At 51.0% G+C, this 23,872-nt stretch overlaps 5 protein-coding genes across 5 annotated transcripts; 3 read left to right on the forward strand and 2 right to left on the reverse strand.

Moving 5' to 3' along the window:
• Positions 1-54: 54 nt before the first annotated feature.
• On the reverse strand, positions 55-1,198 carry PV06_06813 (uncharacterized protein; the record flags this gene model as incomplete). Its single annotated transcript, XM_016407975.1, has 3 exons — positions 55-657; positions 749-1,027; positions 1,094-1,198. 3 exons carry the CDS (start codon positions 1,196-1,198, stop codon positions 55-57), a joined length of 987 nt encoding a protein of 328 aa, XP_016261455.1.
• Positions 1,199-6,463: 5,265 nt separating this feature from the next.
• Positions 6,464-9,643, forward strand: PV06_06814 (uncharacterized protein). The gene is made up of 3 exons (XM_016407976.1): positions 6,464-7,161; positions 7,218-7,288; positions 7,339-9,643. Exons 1-3 carry the CDS (start codon positions 6,908-6,910, stop codon positions 8,703-8,705), a joined length of 1,692 nt encoding a protein of 563 aa, XP_016261456.1. The 5' UTR covers positions 6,464-6,907; the 3' UTR covers positions 8,706-9,643.
• Positions 9,644-12,581: 2,938 nt separating this feature from the next.
• PV06_06815 (uncharacterized protein) lies at positions 12,582-16,275 on the forward strand. Its single transcript, XM_016407977.1, has 4 exons — positions 12,582-12,875; positions 12,932-13,138; positions 13,203-13,453; positions 13,521-16,275. Exons 1-4 carry the CDS (start codon positions 12,796-12,798, stop codon positions 15,812-15,814), a joined length of 2,832 nt encoding a protein of 943 aa, XP_016261457.1. The 5' UTR covers positions 12,582-12,795; the 3' UTR covers positions 15,815-16,275.
• Positions 16,274-19,468, reverse strand: PV06_06816 (uncharacterized protein). Its single transcript, XM_016407978.1, has 6 exons — positions 18,233-19,468; positions 18,072-18,171; positions 17,853-18,015; positions 17,755-17,792; positions 17,545-17,691; positions 16,274-17,479 (listed from the first exon to the last, which is right to left on the reverse strand). The coding sequence occupies exons 1-6, from the start codon at positions 18,430-18,432 to the stop codon at positions 16,586-16,588; spliced, it is 1,542 nt and encodes a 513-aa protein (XP_016261458.1). The 5' UTR covers positions 18,433-19,468; the 3' UTR covers positions 16,274-16,585.
• A 773-nt stretch (positions 19,469-20,241) lies between these two features.
• On the forward strand, positions 20,242-23,170 carry PV06_06817 (copper-translocating P-type ATPase; the record flags this gene model as incomplete). The annotated part of the gene is made up of 1 exon (XM_016407979.1): positions 20,242-23,170. The coding sequence occupies one exon, from the start codon at positions 20,242-20,244 to the stop codon at positions 23,167-23,169; it is 2,928 nt and encodes a 975-aa protein (XP_016261459.1). The 3' UTR covers position 23,170.
• Positions 23,171-23,872: the final 702 nt, after the last annotated feature.

The raw sequence follows: 23,872 nt of genomic DNA on the forward strand, positions 1-23,872 counted from the left end.
TAGAGAGAGCTAGAAAACAGGTTGTAGAAATCATTAGGTAACGGGCCAGATCTTCTATGCAAAAATCCGCAACGGCTTGTCTAGATAAAACCCCGGGTCGTTGAACCTCAATCCCTTGTCGAGTGCGCCGATCGACTTGATTTCGTCACTTGTCAACGTGAAGCTGTCATTTCTAACCTCCAGATTCTGCCGCAGTCGAGTGGCATCGTTCGACTTTGGTATCACGGCAATGTCCCTCTGAGTTGCCCACCGCAAGAGTACCTGCGCAGGCGTCTTGCCCACCCTCGCAGCCGCCTCCCTGACGATATCCACGTCAAAGAGGAGAGGGACATCCTTCGCCCTCGCTCGAAACGCCGGCGGTAGTTCCAAGAAGCTCTGCGGTCCGAACGACGAGTAGGCCGTGATCGCGATGTTCTCCTCCCGGGCGAGCTCCACGAGTTCGGGCTGGACGAGGTAAGGATGGTGCTCGATCTGCAGCGACGAGATCGGATGTCGCGCGTACCTTTGAATGTCGTACAAGGTCTGAGCCTGGGCGTTCGAGATGCCGATGGATTTGGTGATCCCCAGGTCGACGACTTCCTCGAGGGCCTGCCAGGTGTCTTGGAGGGGTATAGGTGCCGTTTCGATGGCCTTGTGCTCTGCATCCGTCCACCACGCCTATATGTAGACAGGAATTTCCCTCAGTTATTGGTGCCTTTGTACGTAACGGTCGTTGTGTGTTTTTTGGGAACAACGAGCGTCAACTTACTGGGTACCTCAACTTTTCAGGTTCAATGTACTTGAGCGCCACGGGGAAATGAATCAGGTACAGGTCGATGTAGCCGAGACCCCATGCTTCGTTCTGCGCTTTCGCCATTTGTACCGCGTGGTCTTTTTGGTGGTAGTTGTTCCACAGCTTCGTGGTCACGAATATCTCGTCGCGTTTCACGAGTCCATCCTCGATGGCGCGTCTGATACCTTGACCTGCCTCCTTTTCATTTTGATAGTCGTACGCCCCGTCAAACAGTCGATATCCTACTTTGATGGCCTATTGCGCGCTTCCGTGTTATCGCGCGCGCGCCACGTGTGAAAAAAGGTGTCTTGAGACACTCACATTGTAAACGATATCGGCGGCCTTGTCTGCAGGAACCTTCCACAATCCAAAGCCTACAAGAGGCATTTGATGCCCAGAGGCTAACATAATGGTGTCACGACCCATACTATCTGACCAGAAGAATTATCTCTGCTGCGACGTAGAGAAGATTTGTGCTAACGCATCCAGAGGCTGCTCGACCTAGCGAAGAGGTAATATGCTGCGCCCCTGTAAAAGATCTTGCAAGGATTGGACACGTCTGCCTGGTCGCAAGAATCTCTCTAAAAGCATTTATCAGCTAAACAGTCAATGCCACTTGCCCCTCCTCATAAGGCTGGATACGAGTGCGTGAGGTTGTAAAATGATGTCTAGTCGGAGGCAGTGAGTGGCTCGACCTTCCCGAAACAGCAACATTTGACGGAGTGCTACTGTAATATTCGGTATCCCAGGTCTCGCGAGTTATTGTGGTTCTTCTCTCATGTCATTCCGATTGGGCTCTTAGGACATGGCGCCTTGTCACCTGCTATGATTGTGACTTTGCTGGCTTCATGATATTTTGTGGTGGAAGTGTTCTGCCAGCGACTTTACTCATCTGAACTCGGTAATTTCCTACGTCAATACGAAAATTGATCGAGTTCAATCCTACAAACGCAAGGCAGAAAAGCTGCTTTTGGCTACTACTCCCACGAGTGATTGATCATGTTAACCGATTGGCTCTAATACCTAACCTTGTGGCGACCGATTGGTGCGGTCTGATCGCTGTCTCTCGAGTGCCTCTTCAGAACTTCTCACCGGCGATTTCCCTAACACTCCTCGCTGACAAAGGGGCTATGATTCGCAGCCATCGAGACCTCCCGCATTTTCCCACCACTGTCCTGGTTGACGTGTGCTATCATCCCCAGCTGAACCTGGGGAGGGATTGCCGCATACCTCTCACACACCACGTACGTACCCGCGACGTCTTTCCACGCCGCGTACGTGCTCTTGCTTCAAAAGGCACCATAGACATACGGCTTCAGACTAATTACAGCTCAATAGTTCTTTGTGTCTTGCAGTGGCTGACAGGCTATCTACTAAAGCCTACTGAATTGTGCTCAATAATCTTTCAACGAAGAAGCAGTATTTATTTATCAATGATTTGTATTGTTTTTGTTTTTTTGGATCTTTTGCGATTGTGCGTAACTCTTTGCGATTGTTTTCATGAAGTTTTGCTTCTATTATTGCTCGACCTGTAGACAAATGTTCAATGTTTGTTTCGTCGACAATCACATTTTCATCTCTCTTGTTATAAAAACAACACCTTCGATTCAAAGGGTGGCATCAGATTCCTGTAAACGGATGACTCGTGCATCTACTTGGTTGAAATTCCTGAGATCTCGATACAGGATACAGGACGTCATAATATGGTTACCGTGCGCAAAAAAAAACACGTCGTCTACAAAGGACTGTGCTCATCGCGTGTGTAGGTGTGTTTTGTAGAGGTGTGTGTGCTGTCATGTCGTGCATCAATAATCAGTGACGTTCGTTACTCCTACGGACTCGGACTGGGAAACATGGCGTGGAGGTGGTCCGGGAGGTTCAAAAAGACACGAGCAACAACCACTCCGTCATGATGAGGAGTCAGGAGACTATTCGTATGAGATGGTTCATGGACGGGGGGTTCGTATCTTCGATGGCGGGATGTTGTATCATGTTTCGCTTATCGTATCCTCCCGCTGAAGAGGTCCGAGTACGCCCTTTCACGAGGTCATCGGGGGGGGAGGGGGCACGTTGCGACCACTTGCCACGGCTCGAATCCGGGAAAATCAGGCCATATCTACTGCGACTTGGTTGTGTCTGACGTCGTTGTTGTGGTGAGGAAATGAACCATTGAAACACATATCGGTCGATGTTATGCAAGGCTGAACTTCGATCTCGATATGCACGCTCGATCTGCGTGCTCGATTGACCTGGCGGCCCCTTGGTGTGGAGTTCGCGATCACCACGATGGAATCTCCGTGCCTTTGACGTCATTGTGTTTATATAGACATGATCAAGGTGCGAAAATCTCGTATTTTCCCGACGCGTCGAAATTAGCGTCAACATCCAACGAACGCGTTGTTGATGACGCAGGCAAAACTGACTGAGGGTGTGTAACACACCTTGAAATTACCTTCTGTCTATTGCACGCATCCCTGGGGGTAGCATCTGTGCAATCATGTATGTTCACTTGGTTGTGGACGACACTGTCAACTATTTTCGGCGCCAAATGATGGGCTGCTGGAAATCTGGCATCGGTTCATCGAAACCCCTGAGGGAGCGTTGAAGCCTTTCCCCCCGGTTCACAGACCAAGGTAGCGATGAGCCGCTGTTATTATTATTGGGTGCAAGATTAGCGAATGGTTTTTGTAATAATGTGGAGGCTGCAAGAGTACAAGTAATTCTCTTCGAGCCTTGCAGGGTTTTGAACAGAGTTCTGAGAGAGTTTCGTGCCAAATCCTTCGTCAGTGGAATGGCCCACAAGCATTTGCAAACAGAAACACAAGATCATCGTAGCTTGACACCGAAAACTTATCGCTCGGAGCGGCGATGGGGTTTGGGTGATGCTCAGGCAAAGAAACTGGCAGCTCAAGAACTTGTAAATGAATGGGTATATAAGAAAGTTCTGAACAGTCTCCTGAGGTCTGGCCTGACCGAGAATGGAGAGACTTGAGGGACAGCGGCAACCATGACCTTTTGGTCTCCCGACTCTATGAGCTGTCAAAGAGGGTGGCACCGGGGGTACAGGTGGTTTTCAGGGTTCAAGAAGGATAAAAATCAATGCGCATGAGGCTCACTTAGCCCACGCTCAGGGCACACGGTGTCAAGTAACATGCTTGTGAAGCCCGGTCTCAAGCGTTCTGTCAAGTCAAATTGACAATTGATGGCTTGAACATGGCTTAAAGCAGGGTGCTGGATCGAAGGACAGTGCGGTATGGCAGACGGGCTTTCGCCACCCAAGTGATCATAGTATGAACAGGAGTATGTACATACAGTACTCGTATGATGGAAATGGGAATAATCCATAGCTGCTCATACTTGAAGCGAAGCCCGCTTCGCTTTTTGGATTCTGCTCACGTGGACAGGCGACTGTAGCGCGTTCAGTTGTTGACGCTCAGACTTGGCGACACGTCTCCCAGGCCACAAGAAGGCCGAGGGTAGACGGAAATTGTAAGCCATCCCAAGCCGATCTGCACCGCTTTCCATGTCAGAAAAGCAAATTCTCGATGTTTGAGGTCTAACTCTTCGCATCAGTACATGGGAGACGAGGTTCATAGGTTGGTGGCCTATCAAAGTAACACCAACTTCGCTGGAGTCGCGTCGTGGATGCCGGAGCAGTGAGATACAAGAGTAGCTTCAAAGTCACACCAGGCAATTCCCCGGACTCAGGCTGTGTCGCAGTGGGCGGGGAAGATAGCCTGTAGTCGAGCTGATTTCAATTCGGAGCTTTGTAACCGCCCCTCTTCTTGATCAGCCCTAGTTATGCATCGTTGCAACACCATTACGCGAGGAAGAGGAGGAGGTGTGTTGTTTTCATCGCGATCTCGATCCCACGCGTTGTGCTTGCGGTCAGAGATAACCATGTGAGTTCATCATTGACGGAAACAGGGATCGGGGAGTTCAGAATTTGATCTCATGACGTCTCATCGGTGTTGGTGTGCCGGTAACTGCAACAGAAGAGGGATTGAGTTTGGATTGTGTCTTTCAGACCGACCCAGCACAAGGGCTGGAGAGGTAAAGCCTCACCCGCCATGAACAATCCAGGCTAGTGAAACGAAGCTGGTGATAAGAAGGACCCGTTCAAGACTTGCGAATTTGAGTCAATCCGGTCTTGGCCGTAGCTAGGTATCCTCATGCTGGACAAGGGCTTTTCATCCGCGGTTTGACTCTGTGCCTAAAAGGTCAATGAAGCTCTAGAGATGAAGTTGACTAGCACGGTCACACCGACTGGCCGTGGGCTAAACCTGTCACAAGCGAGACGATGAAGCAGCTAAGGCCTTAAACCATGCTGAATTCGACGGCCCCGCGTGAGGAAGTGCTGATAAGACGAGTTTAATCGCGCCATTTCTTGACCCAAACATGCATGTCCTTCTGTTCGCTGCATGTGATGGGAAGCAGTGGCGGCTGTCCAGCTTCAACAACTATTTGACGCCTCAAAGTCTTTGGAATGGAAGAGGCTTTCAAGTCGAGCCCAGAATGTCCCCAGAATAGATGATAGAAGGTGTCTAGACTTGCACAAGCCTTGTGCTTGGAGCATTCCAAGCGCTATGTGATTTCCGCACGCGCTGACATTCGGCGTGCAATGCACCTGTTCGGGAGGAGTTGTCGACAGCGGGATGATGACATAGCAAGCGCCTCACCAGGACTCCTAAGAGAAAGCTGACTTGTTTGACATCCAAAGTGGCATTTGTGATAGGCAGAATGAAATCGGTTATCGCACAGGGCAACCTCGTGCCATGGCGTAAGAACCCTGTCAAGTACGGAGCCATCCTAGAGCTGGCCTTCAGCTGCACTGTCAACTGGACAAGGTCTTTTAGTCTACCCAAAAGAGGCTTTTTAACACATCTCCACCTTGTTTGTGATCAGCTGTGATCAAATGGGCGGCTGTTAGAGGCGCCTCGGATAGACGAGCAGAGGATTTTCGATCGAGATCATTGCGGTCACAATAGAGCCCGCTCGTACCTGTGGATCAACGGATGATCAGAAGATCACACAAGCAGGGCCAAAGTAATAACACCAGTATCAGCAATGACATAGGTGGACATTCGGTGCACACGCAGCATGGCCTGGTTTGGGTCTTGAGTGGTCGGCATGGTTGCTTCATGAAACGAGACTTGGAAGAAGTCGGCTGCGTGCGTTGCCCGTGTTTCTGAACTACCGGCGGGGGCCAGCGAAAAACTAGCCTTACCACATCCATGATTAGTGGGGAGCTCTAGGCCGTGGAGAGCCTGGCAATGGTACCTGTAAGGCTCGTGGTTGTAGGTAAGGAACGCGCCCCGACCAGCGGCTGCCGTACAGTATGTGCTTATGGGCTTTGTTAGGTGGTAGCGCTCGGGTACTTGAGGGGGGATTCCTGGCTCTGGGTTCTGGATATCTCTCTACCATTTTTATTGCCCTCTGGTCTGTGTGACGGTCATAGCAGTTACCGTGCGACCATTCTCGCTGGACCGTTAATACTACCCCCATCACATATTCGTACAGATCCCACTCGCATAGCAATAGCAGCTGTCAGAAAAAAGAAGTGACCCATTCCCGGTTCCTTCTGGATTCGCAGCCAAGGCTCCGCATTGCATCGCTTGCTCCTCCATCGCTCCTCACCAACCCCAATGCTGCCCAGCAACAACTTGGGCCTTCACCTGCAGTCTGCTTAAAACTCTCATAGTCCCTCCTCCTCCCTTCCATAAGCCACCGAGCTGCAGGTCAGGGCTTCTTCTTTATCGAACATTCTTGCTGGCTGTCAAGGGAAGAACGTCCACCTGCTTACTGGTGGTCTGTCTTACTTGACTTGACCGTTTTCAACTACACCTCCTCTCTGCTACCGCACGCCCGGTACCGCCAGCACCACCACCACGACACCGTCGTTGCTTCACTGACCTGTTGCACGGGAACATGAGCATATGAACCCTACTCGACCTACGTGTGGAAGCCATCTGCCCTGACGACTGCGAACGAGGCGTTCTTAATTCTAAATTTCCTTGACGACTTGTGGAACTTTGCTTGGACGAGACTAGAACCTGCATCATACCCCAGTACAATTCAAGTGGTACCATGATTGTGTAAGAGAGGGCAAGAGATCAGAGAGGCTTGTTCGGCATCATGATTGAGGCTTCTTCACCGTTGGCGGCCATGCAGCCTCCAGCATTCCTGGGCCATTGTGGCTTTAGACCCGATGGCTCTTCCTCATACGCTTCTTTGGCCGCGACATCTTTCGCCAACAACAGCTTCAATTTCAAGGACTTGTCAATGAAGAGATCCCATATAGACTATTTCAACTTGAAGCCTGTCCGGGGTTCTTCACCAACTGCTAGCCTTGCTGCTGACCTGTCCCAAAATTTCCATATTGATCAAAGGTATGCCAACGTTATGAAACAAAGATACACTAAAGCTGATACTGATCGTTCTCTAGCCCTCAGTTGCCAACGCCGCGGAGGGCACTGTTCCCCAATACCAGCATCTTTGCAGGGCAAGATGGGCACTGTAAGCAGACGTTCAAGACTTTCGCTTGCCCGTCAGACTGACACATCCAGTAAATCTCACCACACCTCCTATTCCTTCGTCCTCACCTGGAGGTCAGGACGCAATGGATATGGATATGTCACCTCTGCCGCACAAGGTACCCTTCGGAGCGGTAGAAATCCAACTTCAATCCCCCACGCCAGAGCCTACACCCATGGATTCACCGGTGTTCTCCATTCCCTCTTCAACCTCTCTTGACTCACCATCAGATGTTCTCCCTGTGCCTCAGGAACGACGAAGATCGGGTCCATTGAGACCGTCGCTGTCGAGAGCGAAGGGTTTTAGTACCGGCTCATTACCTCAACGACCTGCACCCGAGAGTCAGGCTCCACCCTTTCGATTCACCGACTACATGAATAATAAGCCAGCGACCTCTTCCTCCTTGTCTCTCTCTGAAATCTTTGCCGATTCGCCAATTCAAGAGAAGTCAGCGTCTCGGTTCCCCCCTCCTGCCTTCGCGGCTCCACGGCCTCGCTTTGGCGTCTGTGCTGGAACTTCTCGCACTGGGTCTCCCATCGGAGGGCATGTGAGGAAAGGCTCAAATCCTTCTGTGCGCCCTCGCAAGCAGTTCCGCCGGTCACTGAGTATGTTTGAGCATCCTGAGGATGTCATGAAGCGTGAAAAGGAACGAATGAGCCCGCCCCCTCCTTTATTGCCGTCCATCATGGACAACGAAGCTCCTCATGTACCTCAACTTCCTCATTTCATCCCTGACGGCGAAGCTGGTGCCCTACCACGCATCACCAAGGAAACCATGATTGAAGTCCTGGATGGTCGTTTCAACCATTCGTATGAGAAGCTTGTCGTCATCGACTGCAGATTTGAATACGAATACAACGGCGGCCACATCGAAGGTGCCGTAAACTTCAACGACAAAGAACAACTCTCATCTCAGCTCTTCGACGTTGAACCAACCAAGAAGGCATTGCTAATCTTCCACTGCGAATATTCAGCTCACCGTGCACCACTCATGGCTAAATTCATCCGCAACAGAGATCGCACTGTCAATGCAGACTGCTATCCTATTTTGACCTATCCCGAGGTATATATCTTAGACGGGGGCTATAGTACATTCTTTAAGGACTACCGGTCTCGGTGTTTCCCGCAGAACTATGTTGAAATGGATGCCAAAGAACACGTTCTTGATTGTGAACGTGGTCTCGGGAAGGTGAAACAACGATCCAAACTGGTTCGAGCTCAGACCTTTGCCTTTGGCCAACATTCCCCTTCGGTTGACTCTAGTCCTACAGCTATGGGTCGAAGTCGACTCGACAGCGATATGGATCTGGATATGAATGTGGAATTCACCCCTGTCGCCGGACCACGCATGAATCTAGGGGCTCTCCGTGGAATGAACCATCGCATGGCTTCCTATTAGCGGCTGTTTTTATTTTCTTCCGACATCAATTGCGTTCTAGCCTGGCGTTGGGAGCGTCATCATTGTACCATTTTTCTGGCATAGGATGTTATTCATCCTCTTAGCGATGGGGTTCTCAGAGCTCCGGAGACAGTCATCCCTGTGAGACACAACTGGTCTCTGGCTCACCTGCCTGTTACTCCTTGTAACTCATCGAATCAGCCAACCTCTCTGCAACTTTACTTGTCCTTACAGCCATTTCTTCGGCACCATTCCTTTTCCTTCTCTTCATTACGAACGATCGACTTTGATGACAACAGTTCATCTACTTTGATTCCGATACGGAGAAGCCACACATTGATTGGCAACGAAACTACGAATAATCCAAACGCTCAAGTGTATTCTTCACACCCCTACCTCATCTTCTCCAACGTAAATGGTCGGCATTTCCACGTAAATGGTCGGCATTTCCAATGTTTTGGAACCAGGAACACCTTTACTTTTCAAAGCATACAATATCGGCTCGGGTTTCATCTTGGAGTTCGAGCTTGATCCTGCATTCTTCTTCTCAGCCATTAGCGAAATGTTTACATATACCCACTGGCGCGATCGGTATAGTGTTCGCAGGCGGCCTCGTCTCTTGGAGGGCCGTGATTTTGATCAAGGCGGTATTGAAGAAAAGCAAATACCGAATAAAAGGTATCGTTGCTGGGCGAAAGAGGCTCTGACGGCGCGTTCGACCCGTTACCATGCCTTCTTCGTATGTACAATGCTAGTCTATTTTTGACGGGTCATCATGCACAGAATTTTTGTGACTTGGCGGGTAGGTGGGCATTGTTATTGATATGAGCGAGCATTGGACCAGGCACAGCTAGCTAGATAAAGCATTGTTTTCATGGCGTTCCATCTGGAGGCCTTGGAGGCATCAGCATTGGGGAATTGAATTCCAATTTCACACGTCTCTTTTTCTCTATCATGTCGCCTCGTGTTTGTAGTTCTTCCGCACCGTCGACGATTACAACGTCATGTATTCGGAAGATACAACATTGTTCCTTTTTGGACGAAGAAAGAGAAAATATTCTGTGCCTCTGCCAACAGAAGTACAACACGAACATAACGGACGGCGCATGTTCTCAGGAAACCCTGCTAGGGTAAGTAAAGAGGCAGTAGCTCTTCTGATGCGTCTGCGCCCTGCATTTTCGTTCCCCCAATGTCTAACAATGACTATTGCACATTTCTCGAAGAATTTCCCTCGTTGAACCCCCCCGGCGCTGTCTGCTTACTACTACATGTTTGCGATCTTCCCCATGAGGATTTCCGTCTCCCACATGGCGCTCAGATCCCGGCATAGGCTGAGGAAGGACGGTTGCATGATCAGGCTGGCCAGGTGGGACCGGAGGACGCTTCTGCGCTGTGCGGGAGGGAGCCGGGACCAGTCGTCGATTTCGGCCAGAGCCTGTGCCGACGTCGGGTCGGCGAAGAGGAACTCTCCGGCCAAGGTGTCGTCGTGGTTCACTGCTCGGTCAGCGGGCGCAGCAGTCCCGGCAGGTTCGGGTTCAGCTCTAGGGTTGTTGTTGTTGTTTGTTGGGTGATTATTCGTGCTTGTGGTTGAGGAGGCCATGGCCATGTTGACATTGGTGTCGAGCCCGAGATTTCCAAGGTGATCGATAGGTGGTGGTGGTGGTCCTTGTGGGTCGTCTGCTGCGGTGTTGGTGGTATTGTCGACGGCATTCCGTATAACCATGGGCTCGAGGTGCGGCACGGATGGAGAGGCAGGTGTACATACGTCGATGATCTGGTCGGCGGGTGTGCATGGATAGGTGTCACGGTCACGAATGCGCTCGCCCTCGTCGTTGGCAAGTGTGTCGGCAGCGGCAATAGTAGTGGTTTGAGGTCGAGTAGTGCCTGTTTGTATCTCTAGCGTCGACAACACTCGAGAGGCCGATCGTAAAGTGTGTCGTCGTGATGGACTGCCGAGGGAAAGACTTGGGCAGCGGCCAGTGTCGTCATGTGCTGGATTTGCAGACTCTGGAACTTCGGCACCATTTGACTTTGGCACTGGTAGAGGGGTTTGTGGTGGATTGTTGGCCTTATCGTTTTGAGCACTCGTGATGCTCATAGCGCGGGTCAAACGACGTGTGATGATCGGTTCTGGCTGTTTGAGTAGTTCTTCGACGGTCGGGACTGGGCGATCGCCCTCTGCTGTGCGTCTGGAGGCTGTTTTCTTGCTCTTGGCAGGTGCTCGTGGTTTCTTTGCACCCGCAGCCTCCGTGGTACTCTTCGGGGCGACGCGCTTGCGTTTGCCTGTGACTCTGGGAGACGGTGGGGGAATTGCCTCGTTCCGCGTTGAATTCGATGTTGTTGTTGGTACCGCGGAGGTTCTGGGTTGGTCGTCAGAAACGTTGGCCTGGGGAATCGCTGCGGAGTGAACCTGATTGGGTAATGTAGACACGCTGGGAAAAGGTAGGTTTCTTCTCGGTGGTAGACCCAAGTTGAATTCGTGGTCAACGGTCGAGCCTCGAGGAGCATTGGCGTAGTTGTTCTTGCCTTGTGGTCGTGCAGTCGGCAGCAAATTGTCCATGTCTTGACGGCCGCGCGGGTTGTGTATCCCGGGTCGGTCTCTGTTATTTACGAGCGTAGTGGCCGTGCTCAGTGATCCGTGTGAATGAGGTCCTGCGGGCTGTCGCCTATGGCTCAGGCTAGGCAACAATTGGTCATGAAGGGATGTTGGCTTTGATGGGTCGCATTGTGGGTTTCCGAGTGCTGACGCGGCGAACGTTGGAGGAGCCATAGACACTTGAGCCGAAAGGGATGGACAAGAAATTCGATTAGACGTATTCGTAACACTCACAGAGTTATGTTGTTGCTCGTAAGTCGTCGAGGCATTGCTAGAGAAGCCTCTCTGAGAAGCAGAATCATGTGGTGTTAGCTGGTTTGCTGAAGCTGCATGATGTGGCTTCGGTTGGGTAGGAAATGAGCCCGAAGCAACAGTAGGAACGTTTGCACGAGACAGCATCTTCATGGCTTCATCGTAGTCCTCATCACATGTGAATTTGACCTGAAAGCGTCGAAACTGCCGCTATAGTGAGCAGAGAAGGCTTGAGAGACAAGAGTTCATCACCTGGCCATTTGCCATAGGGTACTTGAATGCGATGTGTGGCACTTTGACGAGTACGACGACTGCAGGTATTTGAGCATTGTGTATCATGTTGGACGATTGGGTCATGGAGCGATTCAGTTCGGCCGCGAGCACGTTCAGATCCAGTTCTTCCTGTCAGCGTATGAGTTTTGAGAATCAGATCGAAGGACCAAAAATTAGTCTGGGTGCAAATACCATGATTTCGGGATCCTGCAAGACTTTGAGCTTTTGCCTGTCTTCAAAGCAGCCATCTTCAACCCGTACTGAGCTCGTTTCGAAGACAGCAAAAAGCCTGTTATTAGCGGATATATGAATCCATGGTATTGGAGCAACATTTTCAGCTGAAACTGTAGCATAAGAAAACTTGGACAGCGGAAGACACACAGGAGATTGGGAGAGCATTTGAGAAGGCATTCTAGATAAGCAGAGCAATTCAGAACAAGGACGAAATCAAAGATGTATGCTTCAAAAAAACTACAAAGACAATGGTGGCAGAGGAGGAGGAGATTGATAACAGTATCACTTTGTACAGTGTCGCAAGAGTAGAAGAGAATTGCAAACCTTGATGATACTCGTAGAGACCAAATATCTGGAGAACAACTTAGTAAGAAGTCTGGAGAGGGATAGTTAGCGTACTCGTACACTAGAGCAGACTAGCGAGCTCATACTAGGCAACTTAGCCGGAAAGAAACTCCGCGCGGATCAAGCCGCAAAGTGCGCGACTGAGTGCAAAGTGTATGTTAAAGAAACGTTGGAAGCCACAATTCACCTGTCCAACCCTCGTCAGAATACCCCGTCTCGTTTGGGAGAGTAGCCATCAAGGGTCAAAGCCCTCTCTACTCCCTGCTACTTCATACCAAGAAACCTCGCCCAGAACGCGTCCCGAAATGAGCGCAGCCGGCGTTGGCAACAAACTCGCACCCCGATAAACCCTTAACTCGCATAGCATCGACACCGCAAGCCGGCGCAACCATGGTACCTCCACTTCACACAATCATTGAGGACGAGGAGGAGTTCTTGAACGATGTCGCGGCCTTTCATGAACGCAGGGGGTACGTCTAACATCGCAACATCTCTTTTCTAGCTTGCTCACAGTTTCTTCGCGCAGCACCAACTTCGACCGTGATGGTAAAGTCAGCGGTCGCCCTATATCCCTCCACAAGCTCTACAAGCTGGTCATCGCTCGAGGCGGCTATGATACGCTTTCTGCAGAACGTATGCAATGGCGAACACTATGCAAGGATTTTGGCATAGGGAAAACTCACGAAGCTGTTATGACATTTCAGCTGAAAACTGTTTATTACAAGAATCTTGCGTGAGTAATTGGTGTCGCCAAGCCAGAGAAACATGTATAAGTTGACTGAGTATATCTCATACAGTGCCTACGAAATATCGACGTACTGGGGCGAGGAACCACCGCCGAGGGAAATTCTGGAAGATCTAAGCGCAAAGGGCGGAAACCTGCGGACTAGGACCCTAGAGAACTATCCCCACGCCCCGGCTCACGTACCAGAGACCCCCCAAGTGGATGGCATTGCGGACGCTCAAGACAGAGAAGATGATCAACAGACGCCGAGGCGTGAGAAGACTGAGCCTGAAGACGCAGGAAGTGCAAGCAGATACCCAAGTCGTAAGTTGTTGCCGCATGTTCTGCACAGCGAGCTGTAGCATCGGACAATGCTGACACCAACGAACAGGCAACCTCAGACAAGATCCCAAGCGCACCCAGATATACCAGCCAGACCTGCAACCAACGCGGACTCGCAATGTTCGAGCCACAGATTCCCCCTCTGCACCTCCAGTACAGCCACCGACCTATCAGAACACTGCCAGCGATCCTTTCAATCCGACTTTCGACTGGTATAAGAACTACCAGCCGAATTTGGGCAGACCTTTGACTCTGCAGCAAGTAAAGACACCTCGCGATGATCCACTCTGGTACTCCAATCAAGCCAAGTTGAAGGCTCAGAAAGAGCTGGAGAAAGATCCGAGGAAGCTAAGAGAGGCCCAGAAAAACGCGGAGCTATTGCCTGGTGTCGATGCCAACGTTGCCAGAAAGATTGTCTATCCGCAAGGCCTCTTCAATGGTCCCAATATCTACCAACGTTGTCTTTATGGACTTCGATCGAAGGTTCCCTCCGAGGAGGTTTTTGCCTTGCATCACTTGGTCAAGGTATCTGACGAGCGTGGTGACAAGTACAAATTTGAAGGCTTCCCGTACTTGGCCGAAGCTCTTTTAGACAAGGCTCTGGAAATAAGCGATCTTGTATATGGTGTAAAGTGGCAAGTTGTTTACGATGAGGACGATCGCGAAAATTCTATCAACACACTCAATGCCGCGTTTGGCACCAAAGACCTGCTGCACCGCATTCAGCAGACTTCAACAAGTCTTACTGACGAAGACGTTGAAGATGCGCAGTCAGCACAGAAACTTTCAAGGCTCAACGAGGCTATCCTGGTCATCCGAAATATGGTGACCCTCACCGACAATGCGTCCTTCCTTTCTAAGATGCCATTGTTCAAAGATTTGCTAGTCATTGCAATCAATCTGCCGGATCAGCCACGATTAGTCGAATACAAGCAGTCTGCATTCGAGATCTTGGAGCTTGTCACCAGATACTGGGCCCTCGACTCACAGGACCCTCTATACGTGTCGCTGATTCCATATCTTCTATCAGGAGACCGCGCAGTTCTTATAGCAGTCATTCGTGCCATGACAAGAATTGGAATCGAGATCGCAGAAGTCCAGCGCCTACAGGATATATCTGTCCCGACAATAGAACGACTATTCTCGTTCACTCTTATTGACGACGATGAGCTGGCGGAGGCAGTCCTCGACTTCCTGTACGCGTACACAGCGATTCCAGAAAACAATATTGAGCTACTCACCAAGAGGCCCTTACTTCTTTCATCGATGATGCCTCGTCTAGTTCATTTACTACTACACAAAGCATTGGTTGAAGAAGAATCAATAGTGGCTGGTCGAGCAGCCAAACAGTCCCCTCTTGTATGCACGATACCGGCAGTCCCAGGGGAGCTCTATGCCGAGCTGTTACAATTCCGCGAGCCAGAGAGATCCTCACGGTGGCTGCGCTGCTGCTTCGAAGAATCTCCTACTGATGAAATTACGCAGATTGCTATCTGGCAAGCCTATCAACAACGATTTCTGCCCAATGGGCCGATTGCGGCTGCAGATTTTATTAAGAATGTGTCCATAACGTTTACCCATGCGCAGGCACAGGTCATCCAGATGCAACCCCAGTCGAGATTCATCATCAAAGGCATCAGACCCCGGCGAGTACTCGTTGGCCTTCATGGCCAGCCTTACTTCAAGTGTTTGTGGCATAATGGTCCGCCAGAGAGGGATCAGACTGGCCGCCTGACTTTGAAGCACATGTGTAGCAGCTGGTACTCTAGCCGGCAGAGGCTGCTCGCTCACATCACCAGTGACCACCTCGCTGTTCAGAGAACGACGGACGGCCATTTTATTGCCAAAGACCCTGCTCAACTTGTGTGTCGATGGAATTTGTGTAAACACCGAGCTGCGTTCAAGTCGATAAGGGAACTGGCACAGCATGTGTCTGTTCACATCCCAGAGAGAGCGGATCAGATGGCCAAGATCATTCACGAGATTGCTTACGACACGAAGGATCCCGAACCAACTTCGGTGAAGCACTCGATCCACTATACCGGCTTCGATCGAGCAGACATGCATCCATATGGCATTTCCTACATGAGTGTCATGATCCTGCGTAACTTGGCGCGCTTCGCGAGCAAGCATGGTCAAAAGTTCGAAAAGGACGGTCAGACTCTCACCGAGCAATTGTTTAGCGTGCACAAATATGCTCTCTTCACGAACCTGAGTCTCAATAAGCCACTTGGCGCGTATATTGCGGACCTAATGGAGTTGTTGGACAAGGGTGAAAAGTTGGAGAGACGCGGCACGAAGAGGGAGCACGACGAGGACGAGGAAGAAGACCAGAATCCTTGATTTGACTGGGCCGCACGAGATACGAAGCATATGGTTGTCGGTCTCGCGAGCGATGACAGTACAAACTTGTGGCCTGTAGCGCAGCTTTAATGGGTTTCTATGCGGACGGAGGGCTTTGGAATCTTGGACTCTGATACCAAAAGAATCAGGGATGTTGTGCTTTGAGGATGAGTCGACTATACGATGAATGGAGGAACTCGGACGATTGCTTTTTGGAATGGGAACTGTACGTCTATTATTGCTATTCAACACCAGAACGAGGGCCGGGATGGGGGCAGCATGGCGCTGGTTCGGTACGGATTTATCATCACCTGCCTGATGTCGGGTGGCAATGTGCCTTGTGTGTAGTTACTTTTTATTCCCCACGGGCTCGGATATCAAAGATTGAAGTATTATACTCTCACACGCACGCATGCAATTTCCAGCGGAACGAGGGCGGCTCTGCGGATGCTGAATTGGCGGGTTTGCGTGTGTTTAGATTTAGATTAACAAATTAGCTTGTTAAAGGTATCAAAGCTTGCCATGGCTTTGCCATCTTGGAAGACAAGGACAGAAAAAAGTCTTGTCCATGCCATTATTCACCCTATTCTCAATCTCCCTTTCAATTCCCGCTCATGATGGGTATGTCATGCTCCTGCTCGAGAGAACAGGGTGGAAGAGGCACTCCGTTGTGTGTCTCAGTACAGACACTACAAGATTGAAGAGGAGCGCGAAAAAAGTAGCCCCTTTCTTTACCTCCCTCTTGCTGTCTCCGGAGAGGCAACAATCACATCATATCATGAAGCGGTAACCCTTTTGCAGCCTCCGTGCCGCGGCGATGTCGATTCCCTCGATCTCGGCCGTCTTTCTCAAGCGAGCCAACTCGCGTTCCGAGAGCTGTATGTTGTCGTCTTCCAGCCTGGCGAGCTGCTTGTTCTCCTTCTCCAGCACGTACCTGAGGGCGATGCCACTCAGGCCCCCCACGACCAACAAGCCAATGACAACGCCGAGGGCGACCGGGTAGTGTTTCCCTTGGCTGTCATAGTAGGTGAAGGGGGTCCAGATGCTGGCGGCGTTGCCGACGCTGTTCATGAAGGCGAGCGCCGCGGCGCGCTTGGCGGGGGGGCGGGGGATGGCGTTGCTGATCCAGGCGTAGCAGGTGGCGTTCATGGCGAAGACGAAATTCATGAGGAACAGGCTGAAGTAGCGGGGGCCGAAGCTGTCGGTGGTCATGAAGATGACGCAGCCGACGATGGTGATGGGGATGGGGTACATGAAGAACCAGAACCGGTTGCCCACGCGGTCCGACAGCCAGCTGTGGAAGAAGGAGTAAAAGACCAAAAAGACGTACGGGGGCGCGACGAGCAGGAGGGAGACAATGTGGCTGTAGCCGAGCGTCGCGGTGAGGGTGGGGAAGAAGTTCTGGAACCCTGCGGCACCCGTGATGCCGTGGTACGCGATGGCGAGGATGTAGGTTTTGGGGTCCATGAATGCGAGCTTCATGCCTCGGATCTGGCTCATGCCACCGGCTTCGTCCACGTCGGCTTCGGCGGCGTCGATGGCGAGGCGACGGTTCGCGACACGCTTCATCTCAGGGCTCAGCGCACGCCATGTGTCGGGGAAATCGGGTAGGACGAAGATGATGACCACGCCGATGAAGCATGTTATGGCGCCTTCGATGACGTACTGGGTTTCTTTCTGTTAGTCGCCTTGCAAGGGAAAGATGGGGAGAGAAGGGCGGAAAAACGTACGAGCCACTGCCAGGCTGACATGCCTCTGGCGCCGGCCAGACCTGAGAGAATACCTGCCGCGATGAGATTGCCAAAGGCACCGGAAATAAGAGATCCCGAATAGAAGATGGCCATGCGCAGGGAGAGTTCGCCCTTGGTGTACCATTTCTGTTTTCAATTGGTCAGTAACGGTATAGCTGCGTGCGATTGACAAAAGGTGCCGGTGCTTACACTAAGATAGAAAAGCACACCGGCGAAGAATGGTGCCTCTGGAGTAAAAGGTTAGCCATGCGAATGCTTTGGTATAGGTGTGAAGGGGGTTGCCTTACCGACGAGTCCGAGGATGAATCTACAGGCGACAATCTGTCCATAGGTGCTTACTTGGCTGGTCAGGGCAGACACGAGACCCCATGCACAGACGAAGAAGCCCAGATACCACGACGGGCGACCGCTATAATTGAGCAGAGCATTCGAAGGCACTTGCATCAGAACCTAGGCGCGGCGATCAGTTGGCTTATCATTTCAAAAGCTCACATTGTTGAACTCACATATGCCACGAAGAGAATACTCAAGCCGACTTGGTACTGGTCCCCTGTCAAATGTAGATCCTGCTCTAGGCCCTGCAATCGAGCGGCCGCATAATTGTTCCTGTAGCACGACATGAGCATGAGTGTTCCACATGGGCGTGGTGGAGTGAGGCATGGCGTACCGGTCGATGTAGTTCATTAGATAGACGAGAATGACAAGAGGCATGACAAGCATGTCTATCTTGAGGCGCAACTTCTTCTCGATGTGCAGCTCCTCCTCTGTCAACTCCCCCCAGTGCATTGCCTCCTCGTGCGAGATGCCCACCTTCTCGCCAATGAGGGCGGCATCGGTAATCTTGTCATCTGACGCCTGGGTGTCCATCGTATGGAAGGGTTCCCGAAGAGTGGTCGTGGTTGATGATATCTGATGAGGGTAGGATCGATGAAGGTGGAAAGCTCTTTAGTTTGCCACTCTGCGCTCACAACGACAAGGTAGGAAGAAGAAGATGAAGAGCTCGAGCGGAACCAGTCCTGCGGATGGAGCAATCCTGGTAGCTCTTGTACTCTTCTCCCCTGCACCGGCTTGCCTTGCTCGGGTCAATGATGAGACGATCGGTTTGCGGGGTCCATGAAATCATGGAGAGACAGGCATACAGTCGACTGTGACAACAATCCAAGCGCCTCCGTCACGGCGACAGAACGCCGTCGGTGTCGGTCGGGGTTGAAGCACATGGGCGTGCATGGGGTTTAGTGGCTTGCCATGATCCGGGGTCTGTATGGAGAGCTGGGGGATTGCTCTTCGCTTCCGTCTGTGCACCAACCTCTTTGAGCTTCGATCGGCATGACAATGTCACAGCCAAGTGTTCAAAGGCAATTGAAATTAGCCGGAGGTTGCAGGTCACTTCAGTAATCTGTGGCTATTTTGTCGGCAATTCGAATCGCATGATCTGTCGCACGCTCCATGTCAGACCTAAGCCTACGCGAAGGCCTGCTATTTGGCGCTCCTAAGCCTGCTTGGTAGATTCTTGTTCTATCACCCAAGGAACCTTCTTCGGAGGACGAGACCGTTTCCGGCTGTCCGGCCACCGGCATGACCGACGAATGTATCTCGCACGAGTTACAGGGGAAAAACGTGTTCTCGTGAGTTTCGGGCTCGGCTATTGACTGTCTGAGGGTGATCATGAGATTGACCTTTGTTCACCTGCCCTCTTCGCGGTCAAACTCCGGGGTAGCAGGGGATTCGTACAGGAAGGTGTAAGAATACGCCACACGGCGGGGGTGTACCGTACTATTGTCACTCGGCAATTCAAAAGGCATATATTGTGGCCCGTGGGCAAAATTGTCGTTTTGACGAATGCTGAAGCTTCAAGAGCCGTCAGTATACCTACCGTACCTAGGTACATATATAGGACCTTTTACTCAACACAACCGGGGGCAGCGGAAAGAGTCACAGGCTTCGTCGTCTGAAATGACGGTTAACTCAACTCGTGCTTAGCCAAGGCCAACCGCTGTTTGGGAAAGTGAGCCGACCGGTGGTGATTCCCCTCATCCCTACTGAATGTTTCGACTGTCGGTGAGTCAAGATAACGGTGAATATCCTGTTGCTCAAAGGTGCGAAACTATATCAAACAGTTACTCGCTGTGTGATAGTAATGAGCTCTTCCTGCTATGTGAAAATGCCTCCAGAAAATCCCCCCAGCGGATGCTGTAGTACAGCGAACAGCAAAGACAAAGACTGTTGCAATTCTCCGATCGAATCAACCAAGATGAATACGCTTTGCTGTGATAAGGCTCGGCCAAACGTACCTACGAGCAAATGCTGTGGTTCTAAGGACTGCGATAATGGCAATTACGATAGCAAGGCATTGACGCAGACAGAGATAACCTCATCATGCACTGAGGAGACTCAACCACCAGCCTCAAGCAGCTTTGGCGAAAAGCAAAAGAGCAAATGCTCTGACGATGGCAATGGCGAACTTAGTTACAATCCTTCTGTGTCCGCAGAGCCTCCATCAAGCCGAGGCTGCCCCGAATGCCCCTCCGGTCTTCAAAATTGTTGCAATGGTCTGGCTTCAAGTAAATCAAACCAGCACGTTAATGAAAGCTAACCCATCTAGTAGAAGCCTGCATCGATCGAGCCGCTGCTATTGAGTGTCAAGCAGAGTGCCGTCAACGTAAGCCAAGCAGGCCAATGAGCAGTGCGAAGACCACGAGCGCCGAACTGTACACTTCCACATCTATCAAAGGGGTGCGGGAAATTGCCTGGAGTGATGCATCCTCACTCCAGGCATGTGAAGATCATATCAAAGCGTCACGCCAGAAATATCGAGCCGTAGCAGGAGTCATTCGCTGCATTTGCCGTGCCCTCAAAGCCAAAAACCTTCAGCCTTGCTGCCAAGTTCAGAGCACCCGCAGAGTCTCGAGTTCGAGATCTGGCAACCCTGAGCATGTCAAGACTACTCGTCAGTGCTCGCGGGAAACGTCCACTGTAGGAGGGTCGAAGGGCTGCTGTGACGAGGACAAGATTGAAATTGCTCAGGCCTCCTCCTGTTGTGCACAGAATACCAAGTTAGAGAGACAGTCCTCTTGTTCTCGACCACGCAAGGCAGCTGTCCAAAGTCAATGCTGTGCAGCTCAAGCTGATGTCAGCGTCAAGGAAGTGCGAAATAGAGGTGATCTGGAGAAAGGTGCGGAGAGCACGGAGAAGGTCGTGCTCAGCATCAGCGGTATGACTTGTTCTAGCTGCGAGTTGTCGCTGCACCGGACATTGGCATCTTTGTCTGAGGTCGACAACATTCAAGTCAGCCTCATACTGGCACGAGCTACTTTCGACCTTGATGTCAATCAAAAGTCTGTCGATCAAGTCATTACACATGTTCAGCGAACTACGGACTTTACATGTGAGCCTGTTGCCACCAAAGCTCGGCAAATAGATGTTCTTCACCCAAATGGCGCAAAAGCACTCCTTCAACAACAGCCTCCGGGTGGAGTTGAATTGATGAAGGCAAAGTCAAGAGGCTCTCAGGTCATTTCCATACAGTACGACCCTGAAATAATTGGCGCCAGAGATATAGTCGGAACTGGTTTCGACCAACCACTGCAGCTTGCACCTCAAGAAGGCCCCGAATCTCTCAGTGCCGGCCTACATGAAATTCGAAAAGATGGCTTGATGACCATGATCTCCTGTCTTCTTACCATCCCAGTCCTGATCCTGGCCTGGGCACCATTACCGAGCCATCCAATCACTTACGGAGCAGTGTCGCTCGCACTGGCAACCATCATTCAGGTGGCAGTCACCGGGCCCTTGTATGTGGTTGCGTTCAAGAAACTTTTCTTCTCTCGCCTTCTCGAAGTGGAATTTTTGATTGTCCTCAGCACAACCGCGGCTTATGTGTTCTCCCTAGTTGCGTTTGCCTACGAAGTTGAGGGCCACCCTCTGAGAACAGGCGAATTCTTCGAGACAAGCACTCTCCTCGTCACCCTGATTATGATCGGCCGACTGATTAGTTCCTGGTCCCGCCAGCGAGCTGCTGAGTCGATCTCATTGCGTAATTTGCAGACCTCACTGGCGATTCTTTTGCAACCAGAGTCCAAAACCGAATACGAAATCGATGCCCGCCTCCTCCAATACGGTGATGAGTTCATCTGCAAGCCGGAAACGAGGCTGGTCACGGATGGCATCGTGATATCTGGCACTTCGGAAGTGGATGAAAGCATGATCACTGGCGAATCTAAACCTGTTCCCAAGGAGGCTGGCACGCCAGTTGTAGCTGGATCAATGAATGGTAGCGGCTTACTACATGTTCGTGTCAGTCGCCTGCCGGGTGACAACACTATAAGCACCATCGCAGATATGGTGGATGAAGCAAAAATGACCAAAGCCAAATCTCAGGACATGGCAGACCGGATTGCCGGCTACTTTGTTCCTGTCGTCTTACTGATTACCGCAGTCACCTTCATTGGATGGATCAGTTTCGATGTGGCACAGCGGGGTTATTCATCTTCTCAGGCGGCCGAAGATGCAATTATCTATGCTATGGCGGTTCTGATCGTCTCTTGTCCCTGTGCCATTGGGCTCTGTGTGCCAATGGTCATCGTCATTGCAGGTGGAGTGGCTGCGAAACATGGAGTCGTCTTCAAAACTGGCCATAGTATTGAGATCGCCAGAAATGTTAATCATGTAGTCTTCGACAAGACAGGGACACTCACGACGGGAACTTTATCAGTGGTATCCGAAGACCTTCCATCCGGAAAGGAAGACATCAAATCCTTAATTCTGGGCTTGGTTGCAAATAGCAAGCATCCCGTGTCTGCAGCGGTGGCTAAATATCTCCAAGATCAGGGCACGTTGCCGCAGCACCTAGAGGAAGTGACCAGTCTTCCTGGCAAAGGTATGGAAGGTATCATTGGCGCACGCAGGATCTCCGCTGGCAACTCTCGCTGGCTTCATCTCGAACAGCATAGTCAAGTGACGAGTGTCTCCTCCAGGGGCCTCACGACATTCTGTGTCATGCTTGACAGCCAACTTGTGGCAGTTTTCGGACTCAAAGATACCGTCCGTGAGGATAGTCACGGCATAATCTTCGAACTAAAGAAGCGCAGGATCTCAGTGTCGATTGTCAGCGGCGACGACAGAGGGGCTGTGGAAGACATTGCGACTGGTCTCGGGATACCGCCATCTCACGTTAGGGCTCGATGCTCCCCGCAAGACAAGGTAGGCTATCTTAAGCAAATCATGAAGGACAAGCATGCCATGGTCATGTTCTGTGGCGATGGCACCAACGATGCACCCGCCCTGGCCCAAGCCGACATTGGCGTTCACATCAACGAAGGCAGCGAAGTGGCTCAAAGCGCGGCGGATGCAGTCCTTATTCGACCTGCACTCGGGGGAATCTTGTGCTTCATGGATCTCTCTCGAGAGGCTGTCCGGCGTATCAAGTTCAACTTTTGTTGGTCGTTTATCTACAACCTCTTTGCGGTCTTGCTTGCGGCAGGATTGTTTGTGAAGTGGCACCTACCTCCCCAATATGCCGCTCTAGGGGAACTTGTCAGCGTTCTTCCAGTCATTGGTATTGCCCTCCACTTGAGACTCGTCAAGCTGAGTGGCTACGGGAATTGAGTCACGGATGATGGGGGTAGAGGTTGGGCTTGGAAAGACTGTTTGCCCATTAAGGATGGATGTTGCGCTCTTCCTTTCTCCTAGGGGCGAAGGGAAGTTTCGAGATTCTCGTTAGATTTAGTATAGGAATATATAGATTAGAAGGCTGAGGCATCAATTTGACCCTCTTTGACAAAAGCTCGATGGTTGTGATATTGACGTTTGACCCCAGTATGCTATCTTTAGTATTGGTGGTATTGAAGGGGAAAACCGACAGTACCTTAGTGGCTTTCGCCCAGTGAGGAATTGGTACTTGTGTATGGTGTATGCAACGTCACAATCCGTGTGAAGTATGCCGATCAAAGAGACGCCGATGGGGAATGTGCAACACAATAGGCCATACACTCAGGACTAAAGGTTTGACTTTTGTCTTGTAACTCTATGTAGGAGATTAGACTGAAAAGTCATAGAGGTTTGGGATCGTACGCAGGTGGATTTCATGACGAGGCTATCGAAGCTTCATACTTTGTACTCGGTGCATGATGACATACTGTATGCCAAGACACAGCGCTGTATACAACCAAATGCGGTTAGCGACCTAACATGGCCACCACGCAGTTAGGGATCTGCGCAGAGAGATGCTACGAATAGACTCATGAGATGAGGTGGGCAGAGCACGTCGAGGTGTATATATATGTGCAAAGGTAAGTCCTCATGGGATGAC

The sequence above is a fragment of the Exophiala oligosperma genome (genome assembly GCF_000835515.1).
Source record: "Exophiala oligosperma strain CBS 72588 unplaced genomic scaffold supercont1.6, whole genome shotgun sequence".
In the NCBI taxonomy this organism is placed as follows: Eukaryota; Fungi; Ascomycota; class Eurotiomycetes; order Chaetothyriales; family Herpotrichiellaceae; genus Exophiala; species Exophiala oligosperma.